Here is a 13446-nt window from a genome sequence, read left to right as displayed (position 1 = left end):
CCGTGGGGTTGTACCCGAGTCGTCGGGATGTTTTGCTCTGTAGCCGGTCAAACCGGCTCCAACGCTCTCAGTACTGGCCGCTCCTGGCTGCTCGTTTATCTCAGACCGCTGGGACCGACCCCGTTACTCACGGTACTGGTCCCTCGCGGTCGTTTGCAGCCGGTCAATCCCGCTCCAATGCCCTCAGTTCTGGGCGCTCCCGCTGTTCGTCAGATTCGAACCGCTCGGACCGACCCCGGTGTTCACGGCACTGGTCCCTCGCGGTAATTCCGCAGTCGGTCAAACCGGCTGTTAATCTTAAACTTAAGCCGCTGGGACCGTCCCCGGTGCTCACGACACTGGTTCCTCTGCGGTCGTTTTGCAGCCGGTCAAACCGGCTCCAATGCCCTCAGCACTGGCCGCTCCCGGCTGCTCGTAATCTTAAACCGCTGGGACCCACCCCAGTGCTCACGGCACTGGTCCCTCTGCGGTCGTTTTGCAGCCGGTCAGACCGGCTCAAATGCCCTCAGCACTGGCCGCTCCCGGCTGCTCGTAGGGACCCCACGGACCAACCCCGGTACTTACAGTCTGAAGAAGGGTTTCGGCCCGAAACGTCGCCCACTTCCTTCGCTCCATAGATGCCGCTGCACCCGCTGAGCTTCTCCAGCCCTCATGTGTACCCCCGGTACTTACAGCACTGGGCCCTCGTGGTTGCTCTCTGTCCTCCAGCCTCGGCGCTGGCCGCTAGCGACTGCTGCAAGCCAGACTCGCTTGAGACTGGCATACGGGACGTCTTTGCTTCGCTTCCCGCCCGGCCGAGAAGTGAATTTTGCCCGTGCGGGAGCGAAGTCGGGCACAGGTGTTTCCTCTCCGGAAGATTGGCGTGCCGTTGCTGCTGCTGCCGGCTGCCCGCACTCCGCGGTTCTCCCTCGCCAGCTTTCCGCAGCCTTCATGGATTCGGTCCATGTCTCCACCTAAAAGGTAAGTGGAAAGAACGCAGAGTCTCTTACCTGCTGTTCCCGACTTTCAAATTCTCCCGTTGGGGAACGTCGTTCCCCCTGTGTGACTCGTTGCAATACGTGTAGCGATATATGACGTATGCGCCGTAAGCGGGGTTCTTCACGTAGTCACTCACGTGACTCCGAAGTAAAACAGGGATTTTTTACCTCTCCGTCCAGAAGACAGAGGCCCGGCGCTGTGCTCTGGTCCAACGTTACTGTAGTTTGGAGACTTATGCCCTTCATGCCAAATAGTGTCAAATGCTTTCTCAAAGTCAATAAAACAGGCGAATATTTTCCCCTTTTTGCTTGGTGTACATGGTTTTCAATGAGGGTGTGGAAGGTATAAATGTGGTCAATGGTACGGTGTTTTGGCAGGAAGCCAATTTGGTTTTTACTTAGAATGTTGTGTTTGTAAAGGAAATCCTGCATTCTGTTATTTATGATACTGCAGAATAACTTCCACTCTTTTGTGTTTCTACTCTTATAAATGGGTGAACTAAGCCCTTGACAACAAATATCAGGGAAATAACCTGAACCTTATTAACAAATATCAGGGAAATAACTTCAAACAAGAGGACATTACTTCAGAATTAAGGGACAGAAGTTTAGGGGTAACATGAGGGGGAACTTCTTTACTCAGAGAGTGGTAGCGGTGTGGAATGAGCTTCCAGTGGAAGTGGTGTCGGCAGGTTAATGGGTATCATTTAAAAATAAATTGGATAGGCATATGGATGAGAAGGGAATGGAGGGTTATGGTATGAGTGCAGGCAGGTAAAGGGAAAAAAGTTGTTCGGTAAGGACTTGTAGGGCCGAGATGGCCTGTTTCTATGCTGTAATTGTTATATGGTTATATGGTTATATGGTTAACGTAGTAAGATGTTGAACAGCCTAAGCACCACGTCCTGCATCTCCGGAGTGCTGTACTTGAGCATTTCATTGTTCATGGTGTCTGGACCACATGCTTTCTTTGAGTGGAGAGATTTTATTTTTATGGTCAGTTCTTCCAAAGTAATTGGGGATCAAGAGGGTTTTGCTAATCTTTAACTACATCTCTAGTGTTTGGAGTTGTTCTTTGATATGGGAATAATTTGAGTTCATTTTATTTATTGGGATGTCCTTATATAGATTTTTGAAGTGTGCTCTCCAGATATCACCGTCTTGAATTGGTAATGTTTGTAGTTTTGTTGTGCTCAGGTTATTCCACATATCCCAAAATTGGTTTTGATTTACGGAATTTTCAATTTCTACAAGTCTCTTGTGAGTGTAATTTTGACTTTTGTTCCTAATCATGTATTTATACATTTTAAAAGTTTCATTATATCTAATACGTAAGTCTGGTTGTTTGGTTGACGGTGTTTTTGGTTCGATATGTTCCTCAGGTTTTTTCTGACATTTTTACTCTCATGGGCGAACCATTTTTCATGGTTGAGTTTTTTGATATTTTTTCTCTTCTTTCACAAGGTCAGCTTTGATGGCTGCCTTTTGAAGGATCATATTGATGTAATTTATAGCCATGTTTACACCATCTCTAGTAGTCGCATATGGGTTTGTCTTGAATTTCAGTATTTTATTTGTGAGAGCAGGTGAGTTCAGGGCCATGATGAATTTATCTCCACTATCTGAAGCCCATTTGTAAGTCTGATTTAGTTTATACAGCTCACTGGGCTCCTTTTTTACGTCTTTAATTTGAACAGGAAATTTTAGGTACACGTTGATTTGACTATGGTCTGAAAGAGGGGACTGCTGTCTAACAGTGAATGCACTGATAGTGCAGGGTTCTATGTCAGTAGTTGCGTAGTCTACCACGCTAAACCCAAGAGCTGAGGAATATGTAAACCTTCCCAGCGAGTCCCCTCTGAGCCTACCATTAACTATGTACAGGCCCAAGGTTCGACAGTGATGCACTGCCCCTCTACCAATTTTGTTTAGTTCACAGTCAAGGTTGTTTAAGTTAATGATAGTTGGTGTGACATACAATGGGGCTTGACCGAACACATGGTTGTTGCCCTGTGGGTCTATAGAATCGGGTTCACATCCGGTCCTTGCATTCAGATCTCCACACAGTAGTATATTTCCCTGGGCCTGGAAATGATTGATTTCCCTATTGAAAGTTTTAAACATATCCTCTTCAAAATTTGGCGATTCTGTTGGGGGTATGTAGGCGGCACATATATATATATATATATATATATCTCTTTTCCAATTATTCCAATTTATTTTAATCTAGTTTCAACCATACATGTGATGTCCCCTGTTTTATTGATGTAATGTGACTGTCTAGTTCTTCTTTGTACCATACCAAGAGCCCCCCAGGAAGTTCTGTCCTTATGTATATCAGTCGTTTTTACTGAGGGCACCATGACATCATGGTACCGTGAGGGACAGTGAATGAACGTATCCTTACGATACCATGTTTCTGTTAATATCATTATATCAGTGTCTTCTATAGAATTTAGGAACTCAGGGTTCCCGGTCTTCATCCCGAAGGTTGAAGAGTAGAGACCCTGGATATTCCAGTAGCCTATATGGAATGAACTCATTTATTTTTTATTTGTATTCTCTTCTTTTTTAGTTTAAATACAAGCTATTTTGTGGGGCAGGTGCGAAAACACCAGTTTTTTCTATAATAGGGGAATGTTAGGTACAGTTTTGTATGCTCTCTCTCCCTCCCCCCCCCCCCCCCCCTCTCTCTCTCTCTCTCTCTCTCTCTCCCTCTCTCCCCCTCTCTCTCTCTCTCTCTCTCTCCCTCTCTCCCCTCTCTCTCTCCCTCTCTCCCCCTCCCTCCACCTCTCTCTCTCTCTCTCTCTCTCTCTCTCTCTCTCTCTCTCTCTCTCTCTCTCTCTCTCTCTCTCTCTCTCTCTCTCTCTCTCTCTCTCTCTCTCTCTCTCTCTCTCTCTCTCTCTCTCTCTCTCTCTCTCTCTCTCTCTCTCTCTCTCTCTCTCTCTCTCTCTCTCTCTCTCTCTCTTTTTAAATTGTAAAATTGACATGATGTTTTCCTATAGCCCGCCAAAATTTGCCAAATATATAATGTGGCCCTCATGCGGAAATGAAATGGAAGTCCATTGTCAATGGTACAGGTGCGAGGTGGGGATTGTCTTTCTGACGAAGGATAACTTCCCGGCTGCTGTTGTAGATGCCATTACTAACGGTTCTTCCAGTCAGGCACTATAATCGGAGCAACGAAAAAAGTGGAATGTTTGTCTTCTTGTAGGTGCAATATAGGGCTGCAATAAGTCCACGAGCATTAGAAGAACAAATATATATCCGGAGATTGGACATAGTTTTGAGACTAACATTATTGCCCTCGCTGCCTCTTTCTCTGCCCTCTCTACCTACTATTGCCAGAGTAGGTTGATATGCAATGGAAGGCAATTAAAGACCGCATGGATGAATTACAACAATTGATCATCCTAGTTTGGCAAAATAATAAATCAGGGAATGTAGTGCATTCGTGGATAACAAGGGAAATCAGGGATAGTATCAAAATAAAAGATGAAGCATAAACATTAGCAGTCTACAAGAGGACTGGGAGAAATTCAGAGTCCTGCAGAGGAGGACACAGCGCTTAATTAAGAAGGTGAAAATAGATTATGAAAGACAACTAGGAGGACTGCAAAAGCTTTTATAGATATGTGAAGAGAAAAAGATTAGTTAAAATAAATGTAGGTCCCTTGCTGGCAGAAACGGGTGAATTGATCATGGTGAACAAGGACATGGCAGACCAATTGAAGAACTACCTTGGTTCTGTCTTCACTAATGAAGACATAAGTAATCTGCCGGAAATAGCAGGGGACCAGCAGTCAAATGGATGGAGGAACTGAGTGAAATCCAGGTTAGTCGGGAAGTGGTGTTAGGTAAGTTGTAAAGGCCGATAAATCCCCAGAGCCAGATAGGCTGCATCCCAGAGTGGTTAAGGAAGTAGCCCCAGAAATAGTGGATGCATTAGTGATAATTTTGTCAAAGCTCTTTAGATTCTGGATTAGTTCCTGAGGATTGGAATGTAGCTAATATAACCCACTTTTTAAAAGTGGAGGGAGAGAGAAAACGAGGAATTACAGACCAGGTAGTCTCACATCGGTACTGGGGGAAATGCTAGAGTCAGTTATTAAAGATGGGATAGCAGCCCATTTGGAAAATGGTGAAATCATTGGGCAAAGTCAGCATGGATTTATGAAAGGTAAATCATGTCTGACGAATTTTATGGAATTTTTCGAGGAAGTAACTAGTAGAGTGGATAAGCGAGAATCAGTGGATGTGTTATATCTGGACTTTTAGATGGCTTTCGACATTGTCCCACATAATACGTTAGTATGCAAACTTAAAGCACACGGTGTTGGGGGTTCAGTATTGATGTGGATAGAGAACTGGCTGGCAAACAGGAAGAAAAGTGTAGGAGTAAACGGGTAATTTTCTGAATGGCAGGCAGTGACTAATGGGGTACCGCAAGGCTCGGTGCTGGGACCCCAACTACTTACAATATATATTAATGATTTGGACGAGGGAATTGAATGCAACATCACCAAGTTTGCGGATGACACTAAGCTCGGGCAGTGTTAGCTGTGAGGAGAATGCCAGGAGGTTGCAAGGTGACATGGATAGGTTGAGTGAATGGGCAAATGCACGGCAGATGCACTATAATGTGGATAAATGTGAGGTTATCCACTTTGGTGGCAAGAACATGAATGTGGACTATTATCTGAATGGCGGCCGATTAGTAAAATGGGAGATGCAGCGAGACCTGGGTGTCATGGTACACTAGTCATTGAAGGTAGGCGTGCAGATACAGCAGGCAGTGAAGAAAGCGAATGGTATGTTAGCATTCATAGCATTTGAGTATAGTCGCAGGAAGGTTCTACTGAAGTTGCACAGGTCCTTGGTGAGACCACACCTGGAGTATTGCGTACAGTTTCGGTCTCCTAATGTGAGGAAATATATTCTTGCCATGGAGGTACAGAGAAGGTCCGTCAGACTGATTCCTGGAATTTAGAAGAATGAGGGGGATCCTATAGAAACTTACAAAATTCTTAAGGTGTTGGACAGGCTAGATGCAAGAAGATTGTTCCCGATGTTGAGGAGGTCCAGAACAAGGGGCACATTTAACGATAAGAGGGGAGTCTTTTAGGACCGTGATTAGAATGCTTTTTCACAGTTGCAAATCTGCGGAATCCTCTGCCACAGAAAGTAGTTGAGGCCAGTTCATTGGCTATATTTAAGAGGGAATTATATGTGGCTCTTTTGGCTAAAAGAATCAGGGGTTATGGAAATAAGGCAGGGACATGATACTGCGTTGGATGATCAGCCATGATCATATTGAATGGTGGTGCAGGCTGGAAGGGCCGAATGGCCGACACTAGTGCCTACTTTCTATGACTATGTTTCGATGTCCACATTCGCAAATAAAGACCGCGACTGTCCTAGGGCACAGGGCTTAGCTGTGGTGGAATATGTCAGTTGTGTACTGGAATGTATGCTTAAACGAACCACGATTAGTAAGATTGCGGCCGACAGCAACTAAGATGACTCTAAATGTTAAAGTAGATGCTGGAAAAATCGAAAGTAGACAAAAACTACTGTATAAACTCAGCGGGTGAGGCAGCATCTATGGAGAGAAGGAATAGGCGACGTTCAGGGTGGAGAGTCTTTTTCAGACTGACATTAAGATGATACTAACGATGATTGCCTAACATTGCTGGATACGCGGGTTGAGGAATGGCCAATGGACTTGAATGCAGATAACTCTAAGATGTTGTTTTCTGGCCGTCAGCGAGGGAAGCATCTTCTCAATGAACGGCGTGACCCAGGGAAAGGTTGTAGAACAAGAGAATCGATGGGTGCAGGTACAAAGTTTCCTAAAACTGGCCTCACAAGCAGACAGGGGGAGTAAGGAAGAGTGTTGGTCGATTGACCTTCATAAGTCACGATTTTGAGCAAAGGTGTTGTGTTACGAGTGTACAAGATTTTTTGATGAGTTCACATATAGAATACAGTTTTCTCCAACACCGATGAAAAGATGTCAGTAAGCTGCAAAGAGAGCAGAGAAGATTAACAAGGATGACACCAGGATACAAGGACACGAGTTCCAGGGACCGGTTGGGCGGGCAGGCTACCCCTTGGAGCGCAAGGCAGTGAAGGATGATCTTATGAAGGAGTACAAAATCAAGAAGGAAACATATCGGGTGAATGCACACCGTTGACCCAGAGTGGAGAAATCAAAACCAGAGGACATTGGTTTATGGTAAGTGTGGTAAGTGTGGCAGGATTTGAGAGGAAGCTGAGGGATAAGTCTGACATTGAAAGGGTGATGGATACATGGAACCAGCTGCCGGTGGCGGTAGTTCAGGCAGGTAGAATAACGTCATGTAAACGATATTGGGACAGGCACATGGGTGGTGGAGGGTTTGAGGGATTTGCAGCAAAACCGGGCAGATGAAGTGAGTACCCATGGGTAACTAGACCAAATGGACTGTTCCCGCGCTGTTTGGCTTCACGACCCTAACTTAAAGTTAATACCGTTGGGTTATAAGCTACCCATATGGAAGTATGAGGTTTTTCCTGCAGTTACTCGCGGCTTCACTGTGGCAAACGATGGGACTAAGGCCACACAGGTCGAGATGGGAATGTGAAGGGGAATCTTCTTCTTTCGTGTGTCGTGCACAGCCTATAGTTGTAGGCCAATTTGTTCTAATTCATCATGAGTTTGTGCACGTCGGGTTGATTTTTCACAGAGAGAGTGGTGAATCTCTGGAATTCTCTGCCACAGAAGGTAGTTGAGGCCAGTTCATTGGCTATATTTAAGAGGGCACTTGTGGCTAAAGGGGTCAGGGGGTATGGCGGGAAGGCAGGTACATGATACTGATTGGCTGATTAGCCATGATCATATTGAATGGCGGTGCAGGCTCGAAGGGCCGAATGGCCTACTCCTGCACATATTTTCTATGTGTCTATGTTTTTTTTTATGATTGCATTAGTCGAAACTACGTGAGTAGACTACGTGAAGGTTGCAAACTTGCACCAGGTGAAAGAGAGTTAATATGGTTGGCAAGCGGAGATCCAGCAAGCTATGCCGGACAGAAAACTTTGTAGCAAAGGTGTACATGAATACATCTCATGAACAATGCCGTAAAAAACATTTACTTCTAAATAGGTAAAATTATTCTGATTTGCATACGATCCACAACACATAAATCCATCAATATTTTTATTGAAATAATGTAGCTGATTTTAGGATCATGACACGACCGGTCTGCAGTGGGTGCTCGGTCCTTTACACATACAGGGAACCCGGTCCAGAAATAATCAGAGCTGGTCTCAGTCATTCACTTTACTGCCTTCTACGGCAATCAGCTCGCATCGTTTCAGTCCGGGGACAGTTGTTCGAAACATTCAACATGACTACCTTATTGCAACATTCCCAGGCTAGGAGTGTGTCTAATTCAGCTCGTAATTGGCGCTGCAGCTATGGTTACCCCGTTAACCGCGTCGTTAACAATTACACAATACATATAATCCAATTTATTTTCTAACAATCTTAAGACACGCTGTGAATGGATACCTGATTGCATTCTTCAGTTCGTCTCTGACCTTAGACTGGGTCACCACATAAATAAACGAGTTCGTGCACGAGCTCAGAATTTTAAGCATGTTCCCGGCTTCAGTTGCCATCGTCAAAGGATGAGACCAATCTGGGACATAGTGTATGTTGGCAATATGCGTATAAATAAAGGTAATCACGTCCGTCAGCCACAGGAGGATGAAACTGCCGGACACACAGAAGAGTAAAATGATCGATTTCTTTCGACTCTCCATTTCCGGGTCCTCCTGTTTTTCGCCACTGGCGTGAGCGCGGAGCTTCCTGCGGGCTCGGCTCGCCACCACGATCGATCTGACCGTCAGGATATTAAGCAAAACAATAACGAAAAACGGGAGCAGAGGGGTTAAAATGTTGTTTATCCAAGCGAAAGCAATCCACCCAGGGTGGGTAAAATATTCCGGCTTTTCCATGCATCCAATGGGCATTGTTGGATAATAAGAATAAAACGCAAAGTAGTAGGGGATGTTCCGTATGAAACTCACCACATACACTGTTGCTATCGCCACCCTGGCGATTCTAACCGTGCAGTACCTGGTCTTAAAGTCCTGGCAACAAATGGCCACAAAGCGATCAAATGTAAAAGCGACAGTTAACCAGACTGAGCAGTCCAGGGACACATAGGCCATCACGTATTGTAGGGTGCATGCAATAGTGTGAGTGTACCGAAAAATCACAGCGTAAAGGTAAAATATCGCCACGTTGCAGAAGACGGCCAATAGATCTGCTGCCGCCATCGCCACCAGATAGTGGGTGATGCATCGAGACAGCCCGCACTTTCCTCGTCCAATAACGATAATCGCCACTAAATTACCTGTGAGGACATGAACAGATGCAGCTTTTGAATCTGGTCATCATGTACAAGGTGCTCTCAATGATGCTGATCGTGGTACAGCCCCGACCCCCACTACTGTCCTGCGGTATGGCAGCCACCCGAGAAAAATGTCCATTCACCTAGAGATCCAGAATAGATCACGTCCGTCGGGTCAATTACAATTAAACAACAAGTAGGTGCTATAATACGAGGCGAAGGGCTCAACATAGAAAACCAAGCCCACCGCTAAACTATTATCTAAACTGATGATACCAACTTATGCTAAGGACCATATGCAACAATCAGATTCCTGCGTGTTAACAAGCGCATAAGAAACATTGGTGGTGTAGATGCAAGCATATCAATGAATTTATCAAGTGGCACCTCCCTTCACTGGTGTTTCGTCAAGGTAGGCCCACGACACATCGGGAACGTTCGACAAGTGGTTATATGAGCAGGTAACCCCCTCATATCTGCTCTCACAAGTCATGCAACAAACATCTACTACACAGAGGAAGCTGATGATTAATTTACTATAACAAATGCGAAAACACTCACATACAATCTTTCACCTATCTCATAACGACACAACTATCAACATGGCATAAACTGGGATACACTTACACTGAATACACTTTCAAATAAATATATTGTGAATGTGGAGTTGTGGAAAGTGTTCAATTGGCATGTGTATCGAATAGGGAATGATCAAATTCTTACATGCAGTCGCAAACTGGCTTGAACTTTATACAACACATCACATTGGGAGCCGCGCAGGTACCGCCAACTGCGCCTCTTTCTGAAACATTCCGAGTGTTTCATCTCCCCCTCCCATCGGCGACCCCCTGCAGTTCACCGTTCGCATCAAGCGCAGACAACCCGCAACGCTTACTCAAACTGACATATCCTAACCGGTATCTAATAACACAGTACACAATATGCAACTTCTGGAAGTAAACTTAGCGACCTGCTGTGGAGTATTTGTGCGGCAGAAAATATAGATTGATAAACCCCGGTCAAAGCTTAACTCTCCTGTCCGGAAGGAACATTTGCAAAATACAACCCTTCAACGCTGTTAAATGGCAAGTAGATGCAACAACTTACTGAGCAGTCCGATTACTGTAATGCTGTAATTAAAGTAATATTTGACATTTGAAAGTGTACGTATCCGTTGCCAGTCACTAACCGCCATCGCTGATGACGGAGGGACATAAATATGTCGCCTTTACCGACAAGGGTCCCAGGTAGATCGTCAGTGCCAATAGCTCATGGTCCCCGCTCGCGTTTATTTATACCTCACGAAATTCTGATGTTGTCAATTACATTTCTCCCAGCTGCACATTAATTCTGCTACTTTAAACCAGTTGTGAAATTCTGTTTATCTGGTATTTCTGAAATGCCTCATGAGATTGCCCTGAGTTTGTTTTTTACATCTGTCAACACCTGCTCAGCCTGTTTTGTATCTAAGTTTTATGTTTTCAACAGGGAAACGCACAAGGGAAGGATGCAAGGACGCCAACAACGATCTTAGAGTCATCGAGCGAGTAAGCAGACCCTTCGGCCCAACGCTCAAGCTGACCAATATGCCCATCATTGCTGGTCCCATTTCAAAAGTTTCACTTGTTGTTTATTGTCTGTCTACCAATTAAGGTACAGTGATATCCGTATTAACGTACAGCCATTACAATAAAAACACAACAAGACACACGACTACATAAAAATTAACATAAACATCCACCACAGCGGACTCCCCATATTCCTCACTGTGATGGAAGGCAATATAGTTCAAACTTCTTGACTCTTTATTATTCCGCGGTTGGGGCAGTCGAACCCACCCGTCCGGGCCATCGAAGCTCCCGCAGCCAGCGATTGAAGTCCCCGCGTTCGGGCGACCGAAGCCCCTGCGGCTTGAGGTTGGAGCTGCGAGGTCATTTTTAGCAAGGGCCGCCAATTCCTCGAGGATATGCCGCAGTGCGGACGGAGATACGGTACGGAACAAAAAGACGCATGTCCGTCGAGGTCCCCCCCCCCCCCCCCCCCCCCCCCCCCCCCCCCCCCCCCCCCCCCCCCCCCCCCCCCCCCCCCCCCCCCCCCACCCCCCCCGCCCCCCCCCCCCCCCCCCCCCCGCGAAAAAAACAAGCTAAATGACACTAAAACATACATTTAACACAAACTGTTAAAACAACGAAGAAAGAAACATATCAACATAGAAAATGGGTGCAGGAGTAGGCCATTCGGCCCTTCGAGCCTACACCGTCATTCAATATGATCATGGCTGATCATCCAACTAAGTATCCTGTACCTGCTTTCTCGCCATACCCTTTAGCCGCAAGGGCCACATCTAACTCCTTCTTAAATATAGCCAATGAACTGGCCTCAACTACATTCTGTGGCAGATAATTCCAGAGATTCACCACTCACCGCGTAAACATGTTTTGCTCATCTCAGTCCTAAAATATTTCCCCTTTATCTTCATACCCCTTGTTCTGGACTTCCCCAACATCGGGAACAAACTTCCTGCATCTAGCCTGTTCAACCCTTTAAAAATGTTGTGAGTTTCTATAAGATACCCCCTCAATCTTCTAAATTCTAGCGAGTACAACCCTGGTCTATCCAGTCTTTCTTCATATGAAAGTCCTCACATCCCAGGAATCAGTCTGCTGAACCTTCCCTGTACTCCATCTGTGGCAAGAATGTCCTTCCTCTGATTGGGAGACCAAAATTGTACGCAATGCTCCAGGTGTGGTCTCACCAAGACCATATACAACTGCAGTAGAACCTCCCTGTTCCTATACTCAAATCATATAACCATATAACAAATACAGCACGGAAACATGCCATCTCGACCCTTCTAGTCCGTGCCGAACACATAATCTCCCCTAGTTCCATATACCTGCGCTCAGACCATAACCCTCCATTCCATTCCCATCCATATAACTATCCAATTTATTTTTAAATGATAAAAACGAACCTGCCTCCACCACCTTCACTGGAAGCTCATTCCACACAGCTACCACTCTCTGAGTAAAGAAGTTCCCCCTCATGTTACCCCTAAACTTCAGTCCCTTAATTCTCTTGTCATGTCCCCTTGTTTGAATCTTCCCTACTCTCAGTGGGAAAAGCTTTTCCACGTCAACTCTGTCTATCCCTCTCATCATTTTAAAAACCTCTATCAAGTCCCCCCTTAACCTTCTGCGCTCCAAAGAATAAAGCCCTAACTTGTTCAACCTTTCTCTGTAACTTAGTTGCTGAAACCCAGGCAACATTCTAGTAAATCTCCTCTGTACTCTCTCTATTTTGTTGACACCCTTCCTATAATTAGGCGACCAAAATTGTACACCATACTCCAGAATTGGCCTCACCAATGCCTTGTACAATTTTACAATTACATCCCAACTTCTATACTCAATGCTCTGATTTATATAGGCCAGCACACCAAAAGCTTTCTTTACCACCCTATCTACATGAGATTCCACTTTCAGGGAACTGTGCACAGTTATTCCCAGATCCCTCTGTTCACCTACATTCTTCAATTCCCTACCATTTACCATGTACGTCCTATTTTGATTTGTCCTGCCAAGATGTAGCACCTCACACTTATCAGCATTAAACTCCATCTGCCATCTTTCAGCCCACTCTTCCAACTGGCATAGATCTCTCTGTAGACTTTGAAACTCTACTTCATTACCCGCAACCCCACCTATCTTAGTATCATCTGCATACTTACTAATCCAATTTACCACACCATCATCCAGATCATTGATGTACATGACAAACAACAGTGGACCCAACACAGATCCCTGTGGCACCCCACTCGTCACTGGCCTCCAACCTGACAAACAACCATTCACCATAGCATTCATAGCAATCATTTTGCTATGAATGCTAACATACCATTCGTTTCCTTCACTGCCTGCTGCACCTACTTTCAATGACTGGTGCAAACATAGAAACATAGAAAATAGAAAATAGGTGCAGCAGTAGGCCATTCGGCCCTTCGAGCCTGCACCGGCATTCAATATGATCATGGCTGATCATCAAACTCAGTGTCCTGTACCTGCCGT

At 45.3% G+C, this 13446-nt stretch overlaps 1 protein-coding gene across 1 annotated transcript; it reads right to left on the bottom strand.

Annotated features, from left to right (window-relative positions):
* Positions 1 to 8408: 8408 nt before the first annotated feature.
* On the bottom strand, positions 8409 to 10574 carry LOC129694951 (probable G-protein coupled receptor 139). Its single transcript, XM_055631692.1, has 3 exons — positions 10487 to 10574; positions 8533 to 9382; positions 8409 to 8436 (listed from the first exon to the last, which is right to left on the bottom strand). The coding sequence occupies exons 1-3, from the start codon at positions 10572 to 10574 to the stop codon at positions 8409 to 8411; spliced, it is 966 nt and encodes a 321-aa protein (XP_055487667.1).
* Positions 10575 to 13446: the final 2872 nt, after the last annotated feature.

Source organism: Leucoraja erinacea, unplaced genomic scaffold (assembly GCF_028641065.1).
Source record: "Leucoraja erinacea ecotype New England unplaced genomic scaffold, Leri_hhj_1 Leri_86S, whole genome shotgun sequence".
NCBI lineage: Eukaryota > Metazoa > Chordata > Chondrichthyes > Rajiformes > Rajidae > Leucoraja > Leucoraja erinaceus.
The sequence above is the reverse complement of the archived record's forward strand: the minus strand, read 5'-3'. Positions and strand labels throughout refer to the sequence as shown.